Below are 18,055 nucleotides of genomic sequence, written 5' to 3'. Positions count from 1 at the left end.
CCTTTCACCTTCCCATGGTGTTAAACAGAGAAAACGCAGTGTCCCCCGCGTGGGTAACGCGTCTTTATTACACCAAGAACAGCTTCTGCTCTGGCCCTGCCAATGGCCCCCCCTTCTCCAGCATACCGCTGGACCACTAATAACTAAGCAAAGCCCACAAGATGCTGCCATGTGGAGACAAGAAGCCCGCAATGTCTGGACCTCCCAGCTCCTTCCAACACCTCCTGCCAGCCCAGGTGTGCAACAGTGAACGATAAGGACACCTACCACTCCCCCCACCACTACCCACCACCCTTGGAAAGCTTGTAGGCTGCTACGTGATTGGAAATGTGGACTGCTGCCATCTGGGGCTCACTCCATTCCAGAGCTGAGCCCTCGCTGTGGTGAGATATAAGCTAGAAAAGAGTCATTAAGCATCGCGTGCCAGGCCCTGGGATTCTGGGGATCTACATAGAGCATCTCGGCGGCACGGCTCCAGCTCTGGCAACGTCGCTGCCTAGATGCCCTGGGCAGGCTTGGGCATACTGCAGGTCAGCAGGTAGTCTGTCCACGAGGTTGGCAGGTAGGAGACGGGGAGGTAGAAGAGCTTGGCGTCCCAGCCGCAGGAATAGCGGGTGCGGGGGTGCCGGGCCATCAGCGCATGCTCCATGGCGTCGGTGACCAGGTGGAGCTTGGAGCTGTTCGTGAAAAGGAACTTCTTGAACTTCTCAAAGTCTGCATGGAGAGAAATCTGGCAGTGAGGAGCCCAGGCAGGCTGGGGCACAGGAACTAGTACCACGAGGGCCAGGGGAGACCTGGCGACAATTTGGGCTCCATTGCAATGGCCAGGACAGGCCCTGGACCCGCCTCCCCCACCAGCTCTCCAGAGCCTGGGGAGGTTCTGGTCCCGGCAGAGCAGGGTGACGCCATGCACACGGCTGCGTCGTCCCCACTCTGCAGCCCTGGGGGGCTGACTGGTCCCCAGCAGGGACAGCCCTTGCTTGGGGTCTCCCCACACCTGTGCCCAGAGCTGAGCAGGTTTGCAGACAAGCTCGGCTGCAGGGCACGGGGCTGCCACATCTGCCTGCAGTGTCCTGCGCTGCCCAGACGCTGCTTGCGTGCTAGGCCTTGGCAGGGAGATAGTTCCCAGGTCCCGGATGCTGCAGCCCAGTGCTGCCAAAGCCATGACTGGGCTCTGCGCTGCGGGGCTGGGATCTCTGCCAGAAATTCATCCCCCCAGGCTGAGCCCTACTCTCACCTCCCCAACCCCCCATGGCTTGCAGCTGTAATGAGGCAGGTTTAGGAAGGAAAAACTTCCTCACAGTCAGAGCAGGGAGGCCATGGGATAGATGGTAGGGACAGCAGGGGACTCTCCATCGCTGGAGGTGTTCAAGGAGAAGCTGGGCAGCTGCTGGGCAGGGAGGATTTAGGCGAAGCGATGCCTGTATTTTGCTATGGAGGCTTCTGGGCTTTGCTGGCTGCTGCATGGGGCTGGGAGAGAATTCTCCCCCTGCTTCTGCTCCATGTGCATTTTTAACACTCTCCCCCCACCCCAAAGGCACTCGGTGCTGGCTGCAGCCCAGGTTGGGGGTGAGGACGGGACTGGGCAAGTTCCCCTGCCATGACTCACCCCGGAGGGTCCTGGCTAGAGGGTCTTGCCCTTCCACTCAGGGTTAAACCGATGCGGCATTGGGGTCAGGAAGGAATTTTAGCTCCTGGTCAGATTGGTATGGACTGGGGGCTTTGCTTTCCTCTGTAGCAGGGGGTTTAGCCTCCACCTGGGATCTCTTGAGCGTCTATTAACAACCTTTGCATTGGCAGGATGTTGGTGGCCACAGTCCCCTGCTTTCCCTGTAGCCGCGCCAGGTGTGAAGCCTGGGACTGTCAGGGGCGATGGTAGTTTTGCTAAGAGGTTGAACAATGGGTTTGTCGGGTGGCTTGGGCAGGGCTCATCCTGCTTCAGGCAGGTGGTTGGACTAGATGCAGAGGTCCTTTCCCACCCCACTCCTCTACAGATCGATGAGTTGTCCCCCATAGTGTCCCAGCCTCTACCCCATCCCCGTCCCACCCTGGCACCAGGCACCTGCCCCGTGGACTCACGGCAGTCAAAGTACTGCTGCCCATAGGCCTCCTTGATGTTGGCAGAGGCACAGCTCCACACCTGCTCCAGGCCCTTTTGGACACGCTGCACATCTATAAGGGGTGTTCGGAAGCCGCCCGGCTCGATGATGGAGACCTTGACTCTGAAATCACGGAGCTCGCGCCTGGAATGGAACCGGCAGGGTGAACACGGGTGAAAGCACGGCCTTGGGCTGAGACACGGCCCCAGCACCCAGCTTCCTGGAGGCTGCGGGGCTGGGTGCGTCCTTGTGAGCCGCTTGAGGGGCATTAGCTGGTGGGCCCAGGAGAGGACACAGGCCATGGGGGATGCAGGCCACGTACCTCAGGCTGTCGGAGAAGGCCTCCACGCCGTACTTGGAAGGGCAGTAACCGCCTCCAATTAGGGACATTCGGCCCGCTGCGCTGGCCACATTGACGACGCGGCCCTGGGCTCTGCGCACCAGGGGCAGCAGGCTCAGCGTCACCTCGATCAGCCCCACCAGATTCACGTCCAGCACCCTGGTGAAGTCGGCCTTGCTCAGAAATTCGTTGGGGCCTGCAGGGTCCCTGATGCCGGCGTTGTTCACCAGGCCCCAGAGCCCTGTGGAGGGGAGAGCGTGAGAGCGCCAGGCTGGCTCGTCCCTCCAGCCCGGTCCCAGGTTTAAGAGCGGTGCTTGGCTCTCACCTTCGCACTCTCTATGGGGTCCAGCAAACGCTCCTGCTCTAATGGTGCTTTGGGAGGAGTCAACAGAAGGTTTCCCTAAACCAACCCACATCCCATGGGACGTGTCAGTGCTTCCTCCGGACACAGAGACCCAGGGGGCTAGGAGGGCACGGGGATGCAGGCGAGGGGGCATGTGACCATCCCCACCAGCTCTGCTGCCCATGTCTGCCAGGGCCATGGAGCTGCTGCAGGCCACAGCTAGATGGGGACCAGCCCAGAACCAGCCCCCCGGATGGAGCAGAGGGCAGCGCCACACCTCACCTCGGTCCCCCACCTGCCCCTTCACCCAAGCAGCAGCTGCGGCAATGCTGTCAGATTTGGTCACGTCCAGGATCACCGTCTGCAGCCTCCCCGATGTCTCCTGCTGCAGCCGCTCGGCCCCCTGCTCCGTCAGACACGCCGCCAGCACCCGCAGCCCCCGCCCGTCCAGCTGCTTGGCCAGCAGGTGCCCGAAGCCGGAGTCGCAGCCCGTGATGAAGACGTGTTTGTCCGGGAGGTTACTGACCGTCTGCCGCTCCCGGTACCATCGGCACAGGAGGTACAGCACCAGCAGGGCCACCAGGTACAGCCACATCCTTGCAGTGGCTTCTGGCTACACACCAAGAAATACTCATTTTTGGTTGATTTTTCCCCCCTCTGTGACTGATCTCCCCATTTCCAGGCTTCTGGGAGATGCAAAACCTCAACCAAGATGCAGCCAGCTCTTGGGTGAGTCACAGGAGGTGCCGAACGGCATGCCACAAGCAGGTGCTTGTAACACTTTCAGCCCAGGGTCATCCTATGAACAGATACATCTTCTAACCTAGAACAAGACGACCCCTTCCCCAGCAGTTCTTTGTGGACAGAGAGGCTGTTTGGGCAGGGCCCGTTTGGCATTTGGCAAATCAGGTTCCTGCCATTTTGGGGGACTGAAATTCAAGGTCTCTGACATGCTGCTCTCCGTGTTTTACCGCATCCAAGCCGCCAACGCCAGCTGGAAACTACCCGGCACAGAGCTGGGGACCCACGCGCCCATGGACTCTTCAGGGCTTGGGTCACATGAAGCCCAAGAGCCAGAGCCCTGGTGCCTGGCGGGGGACTGAGCGGAGCCGCACTTCTCCGTGCCCCTGGGCAGAACAAAGCTGGCCATGTGCCACCACCAAGAGAAAGCCCCCGGGGCCCAGCTGAGCTTGCACTGAGAACGCACAGAGAGAACCAGACCCAGCCCGTAATTCAGTGCTTCTAGGGAGGCTGTGTTTGCTCTGCGATGTGAAGTCTGCTTTAACCCTTGGCTAAATGGGCGAACAACATGCACACACAGGCATGCACACGTGCATGGATTGCACAGGGGGTGTTGGAACCCCCTCTTTGCCCTGGCGGGGTGGGGGGGCAGCAGCCTGGAGAGGCTGGCAAGGGCTGACCTCACCCTCAGGGAGGCAGGAGCAGGTGGTGAGTGGCACCATGCCTTGGATGTCCCTGTGCCCGTAGCCCCTGCTCTGTCCCCATTTCAAGGCACCCACCAGGACCCAGCCAGGGCTCCTCTTCAGGCACTCCCAGACAACCGCGGCAGGGAATCCTACCTGCACTCGAGGTCCTCACACGGCGCAGATATCTGTCCTGTCCGGCTGTCCTGCTCTGTGACCCACTGAGCGGCAAGGGACTAACGACTGCCCTCGGCTGTGCTGGGACGAAGGTCGCGGAGGGTGGAGCTGGCAGGAGTGAGGGTGAGTTCAAGGTTCAAAGCTTCTGTCTGCAATGGAACCGGGAGCCGGTTGTGCTCCAAGTCCCTGCTGCCATCTCTACCGTGTTGCCCGACTTGTGCTTCACCAGACCCAGCAATGGGCTCAAAGTCATGGATTGTAGGGATGTAGGGCACAAAGCGCCATCGTGCCCGACCCTTGCCATGGGGTTACATGCTCGGAGGATCAAGCTCTGCCTGGCTGGAGGACCGGGACATAACCGCTAGACTTTGCTCCCTGGGCCAGGGTCCCCTCTGCCAGAATAGAGCTGGGCAACCTCATGCCCCGCATGCTGCGTCTACCCCTTGCTGCCTGGCACTGAGTACAGCGAGCAGTCCCACAGCAAGGGAAGCGGTGGCTACAGGAAGGGCCTGAGAGGTTGCTGGAGGCTCCAACAGCTGCCCTAGCCAGGGCGGAAGCCCCCCGCCAGGCACAGACACCTCAAGGGCCACCTTTCTGGCACCCTGCTTGCCTCCCCTTAGCTATGCTGCTCCTAATACCAGCACCTGGCATCTTGACATCTTGGCCCAGGCTTTTATTACCTGCAGTGACTTGTAGTCAAGTGACATCCCCACTTTTTGTGCGTGTCCCTTGCTGCAGGGGACGGGAAGGAATTGCTCTGTGCGGCCTGGGCTCAGCTCCCCTCCTGTCCCCGTCCCCCGCGCCCTGAAAGTCCAAGGGACCCTGCTGTCCTGCAGCCCCGAGGACAAGCATCAAGGCACCCCGTCTCCCAGCCCGCCGGCACCAAACCATCCAAAAACAATGTGGCCTTCCCCACCAAGTGCCTGGGATTTGGGCCTTGTACCCCCTGTGTTGGGAAGGGGCCAGCGCTTTAAGTCCTTGCACCGTGTCGTCCAGAGAAAACGCAGGTGTCCCCCATAGTCACCGGGCTCGGGTCTTTCACCCGTTGGTTTTATCTGTTCATTACACCCAGAACAGCGCCTGTCTAACCCTCGTGGCTACAACCCCGCACCGGCTTCTGCATGTCCCTGGAAGGTGAATAATTGAGCAAGACCCAGAAGAGGCTTCTGCCTGCACACAAGACCAATGCCAGTGTACAGCCTGCCAGGCTCTTTCCAACACCTTCTCCTGCCAGCAGTGAGTGACAAGGACCCCCACGACTACCTCCCCACAGCCCCCTCTTGAAAAGCTGGGTTCTGTGCTCCAAGGTATGACCTGCTACCTTCTGCGACCCTCCACCAGAGCTCAGCCCTTGCACCATCACGGCAGCAGGGACTGGTCCCGGACCTCCCCCACGGCCCGGCTCAGGGTGTCGCAGCCCATGATGAAGACGTGTTTGTCTGGCAGGTTCCTGACCACCGGCTGCTCCCAGTGCCACCTGCACGGGACATACAGTGCCAAGAGGACCACCAGCCACACCCTCACGGGCACCTTCTGTTGGGGAACAAAGTCACTTGAAGCAGGAGCCACTTCTGACTCCTGGCTGCTGTCAGCAAAAACTCCTTCTTGTACCCACAAGGCAGAGCCCAGTCCCTCCAGTGACGCTCCCCGTGTGCTGCAAGCGAGCAGCCTGCAGACGTGGCCAGAGCAGGCGTGTCTGTGTCTGGGCAGGAACCCACCCAGCATGGAGCTGGGCACCCGCACGTGCCCGTGGGCTCCTCAGGCCTTTGGTAGTGTGAAGCTCACTACCCTGGTGTCCAGGGGGAGCTGAGCAGAAGCACACCTGACACCTGCTCCTGGGCCGAGCGAAGCTGGCCAAGCACCAGTGCCAGCAAGGCAGGCCCGGCTGCACCCTCGTTAGAGACCCAGACCTGGCCTGTGATGCAGGGCCCCTGTGGAGCCTGCTTTGTCCCTTGGTTGCATGGGCAACATGCACATGCACATGTGTGTATGCACGCACACACAGATCACAAAGGGGGTGTCGGACCCCATTTTTGCACTGACAGGGCAGTAGCAGCCCAGGCAGGCTGGGGGGTGCTAATCTCTCCCCTAGAGAGGCCAGTGTAGCTGGTGACGGGTGCAGTGCCTTGGATGTCCCATGTGTCCACAGTCCTCCAGATGGCCCCAGCTCTGTCCCCATCCCCATGGGGCACTGACTGCTCAAGGCACTGACCAGCACCCAGTCGCGGCTCCCGTTCAGCTGCCCTTCAGACAAACACGATGAGGAATCCTACCAGTCCATGGAGCCTTGTGCAGCTGGGAGGCCGGGTGGGTCACGTCAGGTCCTGGCTGGTTGGACCGTAGGGCTCAGCCTCGCCAATTGGTGAAAACCGAGCACCTCCCCCCGTCAGGAGTGGGGCCGAGGTCAGCCGGGATCTGGGGGCAACGGGCAATGATAACAAGAGTCTGTGTTTCTGGCCGGGCCTGAACAAACAAACACCTGATTCCAGGTTGCTCCCTGAAGGCTGCGGGGAGCAAAAGGGACTGGACGGACATCTCCGCCGTTCCCCAGGCTGCCCCTGGGCTTGTTCTCAGCTCCCCGAGAGCCTGAGCTCTAGGGCTCATACTGCCCCAGGATCCCAACTCCCCTGGGCACCTGTGCACCTGTGGCAGGGGCAGCTTTGGAGTCATTCATGTGCTGGGAACGTGGAGAAAGTCCCCAGTGGCAGAGCCGCAGCTCAGTCATCCCCTCTCCTCTGTGCTGGGGTCGGGGCACCCTCCCTAACAACAGGGCAATAATTAACTGCCCCGGACTCCTTCATCACTCCCAGCTCCAGTGGCCACTTATTAATGAGGTTGCAGCCTTGTGCATGGGGCTTTCTATGGGAGGGAGAACAGTATCCCGGCCAGCAAGGGCAATACGGCCTAGCCTGGTATCAAGGAGAGATCCAAGGGGGGCTTGTGCTGCAGACAGTAACAACCCCGTATCCCTACCATTCCCCACACACATCAGTTAGGAGCTCACACATGACCTGCGTTAGCCTCTGTATTACCAGACCGTGAGATGTGACCCTGGCGTTTGCTGCTCTTCAGGGAACACGGAAAATCAGACTTCCTCAGGGGAAGGAGGCCTTGCCCTCTTGGCCTGGCAGGCAGACTGGATTCAGCGGGGCAGTTCCTTTATTGTGGGCGCTGCTGTGAGCGGGATGCTGTGGCGCCAGGCAAACGGGACCGGGAGATATGCCCTGCCCCACTGAGCTTACAGTCTAGGAGCGAGAGCAGGTGGGCGCCAGCAGGCAGGTGGCAGAGGGAGCCCCAGGAAACACAGCGTAGCTTGGTACGGATGCAGGGCAGCGGGGGGCAGACCAGGCTGCAGCCTGGCGCAGAGCTCATACGTCCCATGCCGCAGCCCCTCGGGGGAAGACACAGCCCCTGTCCAACGTGCCCACTCACACCACTGCTGCAGCTTTGTTGCAGAGGCTGCGGGGAGAATCGGTCCCCTGGAGCTGGGGCCTTTTGGGCCACGAACGGGCTGGGCTGGTTCTGCATGGCCTTGGACATCACTGGGGTCCCCAGCATTGCACAAGCTCCCCACTGCTTGGCTGTGTTTATTCCCCAGGCAGCTCCTAGAAGCCACCGTGCGGGTCCCCGTTTCAGGAGCTGCCCTGAGCTCTCCCTTTCTCCCTGTTGCAGAACAAGCCCAGGGGAACCAGAGCTGCTACCTGAGCCCGAGCACCAGGGCCCTGCCCAGCCCCGGAGCGACAGAGTCCCACCTACCCCAGTGCAGTAAGTCCCCCATGCTCAGCTGCTCTGCCTGTCTCAGCATGGCTAGCAAGCGTCCTGCAGTGCCCCTGGGAACTCCTCCGGGTTTTCTTTGCACACTAACTGCTTGTTAATCACTTGTTACCCCCTCCCCACAAGTGTCTGCAGGGTTTGGTCAGAAGCATTAAGCCGAGGAACCCGGTCCCTGGCTGTAGGGAGTGAGGGGCTTAGCTCTGCTAAGTGGGGGACACAGCTCCGATGCCACCCACCTCTCAGACTCCCCCTACCTCCTATTATGCAGCCTGGGCTGGTTTGGGCAAGACCAGGTCAGCACCAGGTCGGCCACAGCCGTGGGCATGTAGGAGAGGGGGATGAAGAAGAACTGGGCGTCCCAGCCGCCGGAGTAGCGGGTGCAGGGGTGCTGGGCGGTCAGCGCGTGCTCCACGCAGTCGGTGACCAGGGGTAGGTTGGAGCTGCACCCATTCTGCAGCTTCTCCTGGGACAGCCTGTAGACTGAGCAGAGCCAGGGTGGGGGGTCAGCCCGGGGCAGAGCCTTGGGCATGGGCAGGCACGTGCCCAAGTCTGCAGACAGCCTGTGGCCAGGGTCTGAGCAGGCTGGCAACATGCAGTCACTTCTCTCCCACCCACATGTACACAGACACGCTGCAGGGGCACTCAGCACGCAACACTCACACCCAGCCGTGTTCTGCTATGGCTTCCCCCAGGTCACTGCCGCAGGGCTCCTGGGAAGAGCTGCATCCTGCTAAATGAGGGTGAGCCCTCCAGCAGTGCTCACTGCGAACCGGCCCATGCAGCCTCGGGGAGGCATGACGTAGCATGATCTGGCGTGTTGTATGTAGCCGGCAAAGGGGGCTGTTTGGATCCTGCCATGCACACATGGTTCCTTTAAGGGGTGCTCGCTGCTTCAGGAGAAGAGGCCCTGGCTGCAGGGCGGTGGAGACAGCAGGGAGCAGACCACAGACAATGTGCTGGCCCCTCTATTGCCTCTGGAAGCACCCCCTCCCCGCTGACTCCCCTCGCCCCGAAGAGGACAGAAGAGTGCTCACGGGTCTCGAAGTACTGCTGCCCGTAGCTCTCCCGGACCTCCGGCGAGGCACACTGCCATGCCTGCTTCAGGCAGCCCAGGTTGTTCTCAACGTGTGTCATGGGCGTGCGGAAGTAGCCCGGCTCCACCATTGCCACCTTCACCCCGAAGGACCAGAGCTCGCGCCTGGGACAGAGGCAGCCGTCACGCCTCGCCACAGCCCCACAAATGCCTCCCGTCCCACGCCGTGGCCCGAGGGGCAGCCCGTGGCCCCGCATTACCTGAGCGAGTCGGAGAAGGCCTCCACACCGTACTTGGAAGGGCAGTAGCCGCCACCACAGAAGGCCAGTCTGCCCAGGATGCTGGCCACGTTGACAACGCGTCCCCGGGCTCTGCGCACCAGGGGCAGCAGGCTCAGCGTCACCTCGATCAGCCCCACCAGGTTCACGTCCAGCACCCTGACGAAGTCAGCCTTGCTCAGCCACTCGTTGGGGGCCACTGGCAGCACCACCCCGGCATTGTTCACCAGGCCCCAGAGCCCTGCGGGGTGAGGGCAGGGAGTGAGCCTGGGCAGAGATGGGACAGGAGACTCCCCCACTCGGGCACGAATCCCAGTGCCGCCAACATCCTGGCCCTGGGCTTACTGCTGAACAGACCCTCTGAGACCCTCCTTTGCCCTCAATGTAGCGCTTTCCCCCCAAGCTGCGACTCCATGCCGGAGTCCAGACCCCCCATCGCTCCCCTCCAAAGTGGGACACAGCACCCAGGAGTCCTCGCTCCCTTCCGTCGGCAGATCCTTTGCCCGTTGCCCCCACAGAGCCCCTCCTGTTGGAGCTCAGAGCTGCCCCGGGAAAGGCAGGAGGAAACACGGAGGATTTTCTCCCTGCACCCCAGTGTCACCCACCCCGGACTCGGGATGCATCGTGCCAGGGATACAGCAGCCTCACCTCGGTCCCCCACATGCCCCTTCACCCAGGCAGTGGCCGCGGCAATGCTGTCGGAGCGAGTGACATCCAGGATCACCGTCTGCAGCCTCCCCGACGTCGCCTGCCGCAGCCGCTTGGCCCCCTGCTCCGTCAGACACGCCGCCAGCACCCGCAGCCCCCGCCCGTCCAGCTGCTTGGCCAGCAGGTGCCCGAAGCCAGAGTCGCAGCCCGTGATGAAGACATGTTTGTCCGGGAGGTTCCCGACCGTCTGCCGCTCCCGGTACCATCAGCGCAGGAGGTACAGCGCCAGCAGGGCCACCAGGTACAGCCACATCTTCACAGGCATGGGGGAACAGCCACCTGAGGTCAGAGCTGTGTCCAAATGCGACCACCTCTGGGGAGGTTTCCAGCAGCTCCTCGCAAGTCATCAATAGCTGGGTGCCTGTCAGCCTGGGAGGAGCTGGCCCAGTCAGGTGGTTGCAATTCAGCACTGGACTTTTACCCACTATGGAGGAAAATATTGTTATTCCCTTCCTTCCCCAGCCTCGCTCATGGCCAAGAGACCAGCTGCAAGCTCTGGAGCGGGCATGGAGTATGGGGACCTGGAGCCCACCTTTACCCCAGGGTACAAGTGTGCCCCTTGGCAGTAACACAGGGCAGCTCACCGCTGGTAATCTGTATCTCAGCTTGCCCCGGGGATCCCTGCCCCTTCCCGTGCCCATCCCCTGGATGATCCTAGTTCTGGTCACGCCAGCTTTGGGCTCAAGATCACTCCTGCTTTTCCCTTTGGGGTCACCCCTGACGCTGGGATGTCTGGGGGAAACCAGACAGAATTGGGGCCTCCCCACCCCCCCCCACTTACCTGCCCTAGCTGCCTCCAGCCTGGAGCTGCCCAGGGCAGGGGTGGTTGATGCCTGTGCGAGGCCACCCCAGGTACGGCCTGGATGCAAACCCCCCATGCTCCTCCACCTGCCCCCTGTGCCACTTGGCTCCGGCTCCAACGCTTTTCCACAAAGCCACTCATCTGGTGGCGGGGACACTGTCCTGAGGGCTGCTTGGCTGGTGGCGGGGTCACGGCACTGCCCTGGGTGATAATTAATCGCCCTGGAGGTCAGCAGGTCCTGCCTAAGGCCAGTTCTACCCGCGGCCTCGGAGCCAGGGATTCATGGGGGCACAGCTGCCCCGGGCTGGAGGGCAGCAGCTCCTGGGGTCGGTCCCGCGCCCCTGCCCCGTGCTGCATGTGGGAACGGGATCATGTTCACACCCCTGCACTGGGGACCGGCCCCTCAGACTCACAGTGGTCAAAGAACTGCTGCCCAATGGCCTCCTTGACCTGGGTGATGGCACCAGTCGCCCATGCTCAGAAGTGTGGGCTGCTGCTGCCCATAGCCCGCTTGCAGAGCGCAGCCCCAGCGGTGCTTGGATTTCAGCTACAGAAGAGCGGGTCCTGTTAAGACACTGCTATTCAAACCAGGGCATCACCACCACCACATGGCTCATGGCTCACTTGCTGCCAAGCTGCCCTGGGCAGGCCTCAGCTGAGCACAGGGCAGCCCGAGGTCTACCCACGAGGCCACGAAGCTCAGCGTGAGCTAGAAGAGCTTGGCATCCCACCTGCAGGAGTAGCAGGTTCGAGGGTGCTAAGCTGTCAGTGCATGCTCTGTGGCATTGATGACCAGGCAGGGGTAGCGGTTGTTCCTGTGGTCTGTGCAGAGGACAGTCTGGCAGTGAGCAGCCCAGCTGGGCTAGAACAGGAAGCATGAGGGAGAGGGGAGCCCTGGATCAGTCTGGGCACCTTCACAATGGCAGGACAGCAGCTGGGCCTCCTGGGCTGGGCTGAGGCTTGGGCAGGGCAGAGCTGAGGCCACACGGTCGGCTGCACCATCCCATGCAGCCTGCGTGCACATGGTGGCAGCATGAACACAGCCCTGGACTTTGCAGGACTTTGCATGGGCAGAGGTTGCCCAGCCCAGGCTGGGACACTGGCACAGCTCCCATTGGTATGGCCAGGAGCGGTCTCCATAAATCCATTCCCCAAGCTGGTCCCTGTCCTGCCCCAGCATAGGTCCCCCCACAGGGTTCCTGCCCCAAGGCCATCACGTTCACACCCCTGCACTGGGGACCTGCCCCTCAGACTCAAAGTGGTCAAAGAACTGCTGCCCAATGGCCTCCTTGACCTGGGTGATGGCACAGCTTCATACCTGCTCCTGGCCCTTCCAGATGTGCTTGGCCTCTGCACTGATGTTTGGAAGGTGCCCAGCGCGCGGATGGAGACCTTGACCCTGGCATTGCAGAGCTTTGGAACTGGCAGGGTGAACGCGGGGTCGGGAGCCCAGCCTTGGGCTGAGCCAGGGCCTCGCCACAGCCCCCCAGGCACCCAGCTTCCCGGAGGTTGCAGAGCTGGTGCATCCTTGTGAGGAGACTGGGAAGTGCTGTGTTGTTTTCTCGTGCTCGCAGCCCCAGGGATCTGTGTCGAGGCCCAGAGACGGGATGAAGACAGAGAGGTCCCAGGGCTCCTCCCCACAGCAACTGCCTCTGCCTCCTTTCGGGGAGGTGGGTGCTGCCATGTCCTGCTGTCTTTGCACCCTAGCCTAGGCTGCGATCTGCTACAGGGAGCCCTAAGCCAAGCGTGTCCCAGCCTCTTGTTGGCATGGCTTTGAAGGGAACTGCTCTGTTTGGCCCTCCCTGGGGCTGAGGCAGCGACCGGAGATGGGAACAGGTGCTAGACCCTACTGGGATCCCTGTGTGCGCCCTGACGTTCCCGCCCGCTGGGCGTGGGGGCACGTGCAGCTCTGAGCCAAGAGGGGCAGGACACACATCGCCCACCCCCAGGATGCAGAGACAGGGCACCGAAGGGCCTGGCCCCTTTCGCCTTCCCATGGTGTTAAACAGAGAAAACGCAGTGTCCCCCGCGTGGGTAACGCGTCTTTATTACACCAAGAACAGCTTCTGCTCTGGCCCTGCCAATGGCCCCCCCTTCTCCAGCATACCGCTGGACCACTAATAACTAAGCAAAGCCCACAAGATGCTGCCATGTGGAGACAAGAAGCCCGCAATGTCTGGACCTCCCAGCTCCTTCCAACACCTCCTGCCAGCCAAGGTGTGCAACAGTGAACGATGAGGACACCTACCACTCCCCCCACCGCTACTCACCACCCTTGGAAAGCTTGTAGGCTGCTACGTGATTGGAAATGTGGACTGCTGCCATCTGGGGCTCACTCCATTCCAGAGCTGAGCCCTCGCTGTGGTGAGATATAAGCTAGAAAAGAGTCATTAAGCATCGCGTGCCAGGCCCTGGGATGCTGGGGATCTACATAGAGCATCTCGGCGGCACGGCTCCAGCTCTGGCAACGTCGCTGCCTAGATGCCCTGGGCAGGCTTGGGCATACTGCGGGCCAGCAGGTAGTCTGTCCACGAGGTTGGCAGGTAGGAGACGGGGAGGTAGAAGAGCTTGGCGTCCCAGCCGCAGGAATAGCGGGTGCGGGGGTGCCGGGCCGTCAGCGCGTGCTCCATGGCGTCGGTGACCAAGTGGAGCTTGGGGCTGGTCGTGAAAAGGAGCTCCTTGAACTTCTCAAAGTCTGCATGGAGGGAAATCTGGCAGTGAGGAGCCCAGGCAGGCTGGGGCACAGGAACTAGTATCACGAGGGCCAGGGGAGACCTGGCGACAATTTGGGCTCCATTGCAATGGCCAGGACAGGCCCCGGACCCTCCTCCCCCACCAGCTCTCCAGAGCCTGGGGAGGTTCTGGTCCCGGCAGAGCAGGGTGACGCCATGCACACGGCTGCGTCGTCCCCACTCTGCAGCCCTGGGGGGCTGACTGGTCCCCAGCAGGGACAGCCCTTGCTTGGGGTCTCCCCACACCTGTGCCCACAGCTGAGCAGGTTTGCAGACAAGCTCGGCTGCAGGGCACGGGGCTGCCACATCTGCCTGCAGTGTCCTGCGCTGCCCAGACGCTGCTTGCGTGCTAGGCCTTGGCAGGGAGATAGTTCCCAGGTCCCGGATGCTGCAGCCCAGTGCTGCCAAAGCCATGACTGGGCTCTGCGCTGCGGGGCTGGGATCTCTGCCAGAAATTCATCCCCCCAGGCTGAGCCCTACTCTCACCTCCCCAACCCCCCATGTCTTGAAGCTGTAATGAGGCAGGTTTAGGAAGGAAAAACTTCCTCACAGTCAGAGCAGGGAGGCCATGGGATAGATGGTAGGGACAGCAGGGGACTCTCCATCGCCGGAGGTGTTCAAGGAGAAGCTGGGCAGCTGCTGGGCAGGGAGGATTTAGGCGAAGCGATGCCTGTATTTTGCTATGGAGGCTTCTGGGCTTTGCTGGCTGCTGCATGGGGCTGGGAGAGAATTCTTCCCCTGCTTCTGCTCCATGTCCCAGGGCATTTTTAACACTCTCCCCCCACCCCAAAGGCACTCGGTGCTGGCTGCAGCCCAGGTTGGGGGTGAGGACGGGACTGGGCAAGTTCCCCTGCCATGACTCACCCCGGAGGGTCCTGGCTAGAGGGTCTTGCCCTTCCACTCAGGGTTAAACCGATGCGGCACTGGGGTCAGGAAGGAATTTTAGCTCCTGGTCAGATTGGTATGGACTGGGGGCTTTGCTTTCCTCTGTAGCAGGGGGTTTAGCCTCCACCTGGGATCTCTTGAGCGTCTATTAACAACCTTTGCATTGGCAGGATGTTGGTGGCCACAGTCCCCTGCTTTCCCTGTGGCCAGGCCAGGTGTGAAGCCTGGGACTGTGTCAGGGGCGACGGTAGTTTTGCTAAGAAGTTGAACAATGGGTTTGTCGGGTGGCTTGGGCAGGGCTCATCCTGCTTCAGGCAGGTGGTTGGACTAGATGCAGAGGTCCTTTCCCACCCCACACCTCTACAGATCGATGAGTTGTCCCCCATAGTGTCCCAGCCTCTACCCCATCCCCGTCCCACCCTGGCACCAGGCACCTGCCCCGTGGACTCACGGCGGTCAAAGTACTGCTGCCCATAGGCCTCCTTGACGTTGGCAGAGGCACAGCTCCACACCTGCTCCAGGCTCTTTTGGACACGCTGCACATCTATAAGGGGTGTTCGGAAGCCGCCCGGCTCGATGATGGAGACCTTGACTCTGAAATCACGGAGCTCGCGCCTGGAATGGAACCGGCAGGGTGAACACGGGTGAAAGCACGGCCTTGGGCTGAGACACGGCCCCAGCACCCAGCTTCCTGGAGGCTGCGGGGCTGGGTGCGTCCTTGTGAGCCACTTGAGGGGCATCAGCTGGTGGGCCCAGGAGAGGACACAGGCCATGGGGGATGCAGGCCATGTACCTCAGGCTGTCGGAGAAGGCCTCCACGCCGTACTTGGAAGGGCAGTAACCGCCTCCAATTAGGGACAGTCGGCCCGCTGCGCTGGCCACATTGACGACGCGGCCCTGGGCTCTGCGCACCAGGGGCAGCAGGCTCAGCGTCACCTCGATCAGCCCCACCAGGTTCACATCCAGCACCCTGGTGAAGTCGGCCTTGCTCAGAAATTCGTTGGGGCCTGCAGGGTCCCCGATGCCGGCGTTGTTCACCAGGCCCCAGAGCCCTGTGGAGGGGAGAGCGTGAGAGCGCCAGGCTGGCTCGTCCCTCCAGCCCGGTCCCAGGTTTAAGAGCAGTGCTTGGCTCTCACCTTCGCACTCTCTATGGGGTCCAGCAAACGCTCCTGCTCTAATGGTGCTTTGGGAGGAGTCAACAGAAGGTTTCCCTAAACCAACCCACATCCCATGGGACGTGTCAGTGCTTCCTCCGGACACAGAGACCCAGGGGGCTAGGAGGGCACGGGGATGCAGGCAAGGGGGCATGTGACCATCCCCACCAGCTCTGCTGCCCATGTCTGCCAGGGCCATGGAGCTGCTGCAGGCCACAGCTAGATGGGGACCAGCCCAGAACCAGCCCCCCGGATGGAGCAGAGGGCAGCGCCACACCTCACCTCGGTCCCCCACCTGCCCCTTCACCCAAGCAGCAGCTGCGGCAATGCTGTCAGATTTGGTCACGTCCAGGATCACCGTCTGCAGCCTCCCCGATGTCTCCTGCTGCAGCCGCTCGGCCCCCTGCTCCGTCAGACACGCCGCCAGCACCCGCAGCCCCCGCCCGTCCAGCTGCTTGGCCAGCAGGTGCCCGAAGCCGGAGTCGCAGCCCGTGATGAAGACGTGTTTGTCCGGGAGGTTACTGACCGTCTGCCGCTCCCGGTACCATCGGCACAGGAGGTACAGCACCAGCAGGGCCACCAGGTACAGCCACATCCTTGCAGTGGCTTCTGGCTACACACCAAGAAATACTCATTTTTGGTTGATTTTTCCCCCCTCTGTGACTGATCTCCCCATTTCCAGGCTTCTGGGAGATGCAAAACCTCAACCAAGATGCAGCCAGCTCTTGGGTGAGTCACAGGAGGTGTCGAACGGCATGCCACAAGCAGGTGCTTGTAACACTTTCAGCCCAGGGTCATCCTATGAACAGATACATCTTCTAACCTAGAACAAGACGACCCCTTCCCCAGCAGTTCTTTGTGGACAGAGAGGCTGTTTGGGCAGGGCCCGTTTGGCATTTGGCAAATCAGGTTCCTGCCATTTTGGGGGACTGAAATTCAAGGTCTCTGACATGCTGCTCTCTGTGTTTTACCGCATCCAAGCCGCCAACGCCAGCTGGAAACTACCCGGCACAGAGCTGGGGACCCACGCGCCCATGGACTCTTCAGGGCTTGGGTCACATGAAGCCCAAGAGCCAGAGCCCTGGTGCCTGGCGGGGGACTGAGCGGAGCCGCACTTCTCCGTGCCCCTGGGCAGAACAAAGCTGGCCATGTGCCACCACCAAGAGAAAGCCCCCGGGGCCCAGCTGAGCTTGCACTGAGAACGCACAGAGAGAACCAGACCCAGCCCGTAATTCAGTGCTTCTAGGGAGGCTGTGTTTGCTCTGCGATGTGAAGTCTGCTTTAACCCTTGGCTAAATGGGCGAGCAACATGCACACACAGGCATGCACACGTGCATGGATTGCACAGGGGGTGTTGGAACCCCCTCTTTGCCCTGGCGGGGTGGGGGGGCAGCAGCCTGGAGAGGCTGGCAAGGGCTGACCTCACCCTCAGGGAGGCAGGAGCAGGTGGTGAGTGGCACCATGCCTTGGATGTCCCTGTGCCCGTAGCCCCTGCTCTGTCCCCATTTCAAGGCACCCACCGGGACCCAGCCAGGGCTCCTCTTCAGGCACTCCCAGACAACCGCGGCAGGGAATCCTACCTGCACTCAAGGTCCTCACACGGCGCAGATATCTGTCCTGTCCGGCTGTCCTGCTCTGTGACCCACTGAGCGGCAAGGGGCTAACGACTGCCCTCGGCTGTGCTGGGACGAAGGTCGCGGAGGGTGGAGCTGGCAGGAGTGAGGGTGAGTTCAAGGTTCAAAGCTTCTGTCTGCAATGGAACCGGGAGCCGGTTGTGCTCCAAGTCCCTGCTGCCATCTCCGCCGTGTTGCCCGACTTGTGCTCCGCCAGACCCAGCAATGGGCTCAAGGTCACAGATCGTAGGGATGTAGGGCACAAAGCGCCATCGTGCCCGACCCTTGCCATGGGGTTACATGCTCGGAGGATCAGGCTCTGCCTGGCTGGGGGACCGAGACGTAACCGCTAGACTTTGCTCCCTGGGCCAGGGTCCCCTCTGCCAGAATAGAGCTGGGCAACCTCATGCCCCGCATGCTGCGTCTACCCCTTGCTGCCTGGCACTGAGTACAGTGAGCAGTCCCACAGCAAGGGAAGCGGTGGCTACAGGAAGGGCCTGAGAGGTTGCTGGAGGCTCCAACAGCTGCCCTAGCCAGGGCGGAAGCCCCCCGCCAGGCACAGACACCTCAAGGGCCTCCTTTCTCTCACCCTGCTTGCCTCCCCTTAGCTATGCTGCTCCTAATACCAGCACCTGGCATTGTCGTGGGAGAAAACTCCCTGGTGTTCGTTGTCTAGCAGGCTTAGAGACCAGA

General features: G+C 61.5%; 2 protein-coding genes and 1 pseudogene across 4 annotated transcripts; all 3 read right to left on the bottom strand.

The window, feature by feature from the left end:
• Positions 1-48: 48 nt before the first annotated feature.
• LOC132245910 (retinol dehydrogenase 7-like) lies at positions 49-4,452 on the bottom strand. Of its 2 annotated transcripts, XM_059719315.1 has the most exons (6): positions 4,363-4,452; positions 3,065-3,395; positions 2,765-2,839; positions 2,422-2,680; positions 2,080-2,243; positions 49-714 (listed from the first exon to the last, which is right to left on the bottom strand). In XM_059719315.1, the coding sequence occupies exons 2-6, from the start codon at positions 3,375-3,377 to the stop codon at positions 497-499; spliced, it is 1,029 nt and encodes a 342-aa protein (XP_059575298.1). In that variant the 5' UTR covers positions 3,378-3,395; positions 4,363-4,452; the 3' UTR covers positions 49-496. The 2 variants fall into 2 exon arrangements, with proteins under 2 accessions (XP_059575298.1, XP_059575299.1); XM_059719316.1 differs by lacking the exon at positions 2,765-2,839.
• A 344-nt stretch (positions 4,453-4,796) lies between these two features.
• LOC132245908 (17-beta-hydroxysteroid dehydrogenase type 6-like) lies at positions 4,797-10,942 on the bottom strand (annotated as a pseudogene).
• A 2,065-nt stretch (positions 10,943-13,007) lies between these two features.
• On the bottom strand, positions 13,008-17,987 carry LOC132245912 (retinol dehydrogenase 7-like). Of its 2 annotated transcripts, XM_059719319.1 has the most exons (6): positions 17,330-17,987; positions 16,032-16,362; positions 15,732-15,806; positions 15,389-15,647; positions 15,047-15,210; positions 13,008-13,673 (listed from the first exon to the last, which is right to left on the bottom strand). In XM_059719319.1, exons 2-6 carry the CDS (start codon positions 16,342-16,344, stop codon positions 13,456-13,458), a joined length of 1,029 nt encoding a protein of 342 aa, XP_059575302.1. In that variant the 5' UTR covers positions 16,345-16,362; positions 17,330-17,987; the 3' UTR covers positions 13,008-13,455. The 2 variants fall into 2 exon arrangements, with proteins under 2 accessions (XP_059575302.1, XP_059575303.1); XM_059719320.1 differs by lacking the exons at positions 15,732-15,806; positions 17,330-17,987 and having other exon boundaries at positions 16,032-17,323.
• Positions 17,988-18,055: the final 68 nt, after the last annotated feature.

Source organism: Alligator mississippiensis, chromosome 15 (assembly GCF_030867095.1).
Source record: "Alligator mississippiensis isolate rAllMis1 chromosome 15, rAllMis1, whole genome shotgun sequence".
NCBI lineage: Eukaryota > Metazoa > Chordata > Crocodylia > Alligatoridae > Alligator > Alligator mississippiensis.
This window is presented reverse-complemented; position numbering and strand designations above follow the sequence as displayed.

Excerpts from the sequence above, each read along its gene's own strand:
- LOC132245912 (XM_059719319.1), bottom strand. The coding sequence starts at position 16,344 with ATGTGGCTGTACCTGGTGGCCCTGCTGGTGCTGTACCTCCTGTGCCGA. Across the intron at positions 15,211-15,388 it reads GCCTTCTCCGACAGCCTGAG|GCGCGAGCTCCGTGATTTCA; the intron begins GTACATGGCCTG and ends GTTCCATTCCAG. Across the intron at positions 13,674-15,046 it reads GCAGCAGTACTTTGACCGCC|ACTTTGAGAAGTTCAAGGAG; the intron begins GTGAGTCCACGG and ends CCCTCCATGCAG.
- LOC132245910 (XM_059719315.1), bottom strand. The coding sequence starts at position 3,377 with ATGTGGCTGTACCTGGTGGCCCTGCTGGTGCTGTACCTCCTGTGCCGA. Across the intron at positions 2,840-3,064 it reads GGGGCAGGTGGGGGACCGAG|GGAAACCTTCTGTTGACTCC; the intron begins GTGAGGTGTGGC and ends GGGTTGGTTTAG. Across the intron at positions 2,681-2,764 it reads ACCCCATAGAGAGTGCGAAG|GGCTCTGGGGCCTGGTGAAC; the intron begins GTGAGAGCCAAG and ends TCCCCTCCACAG.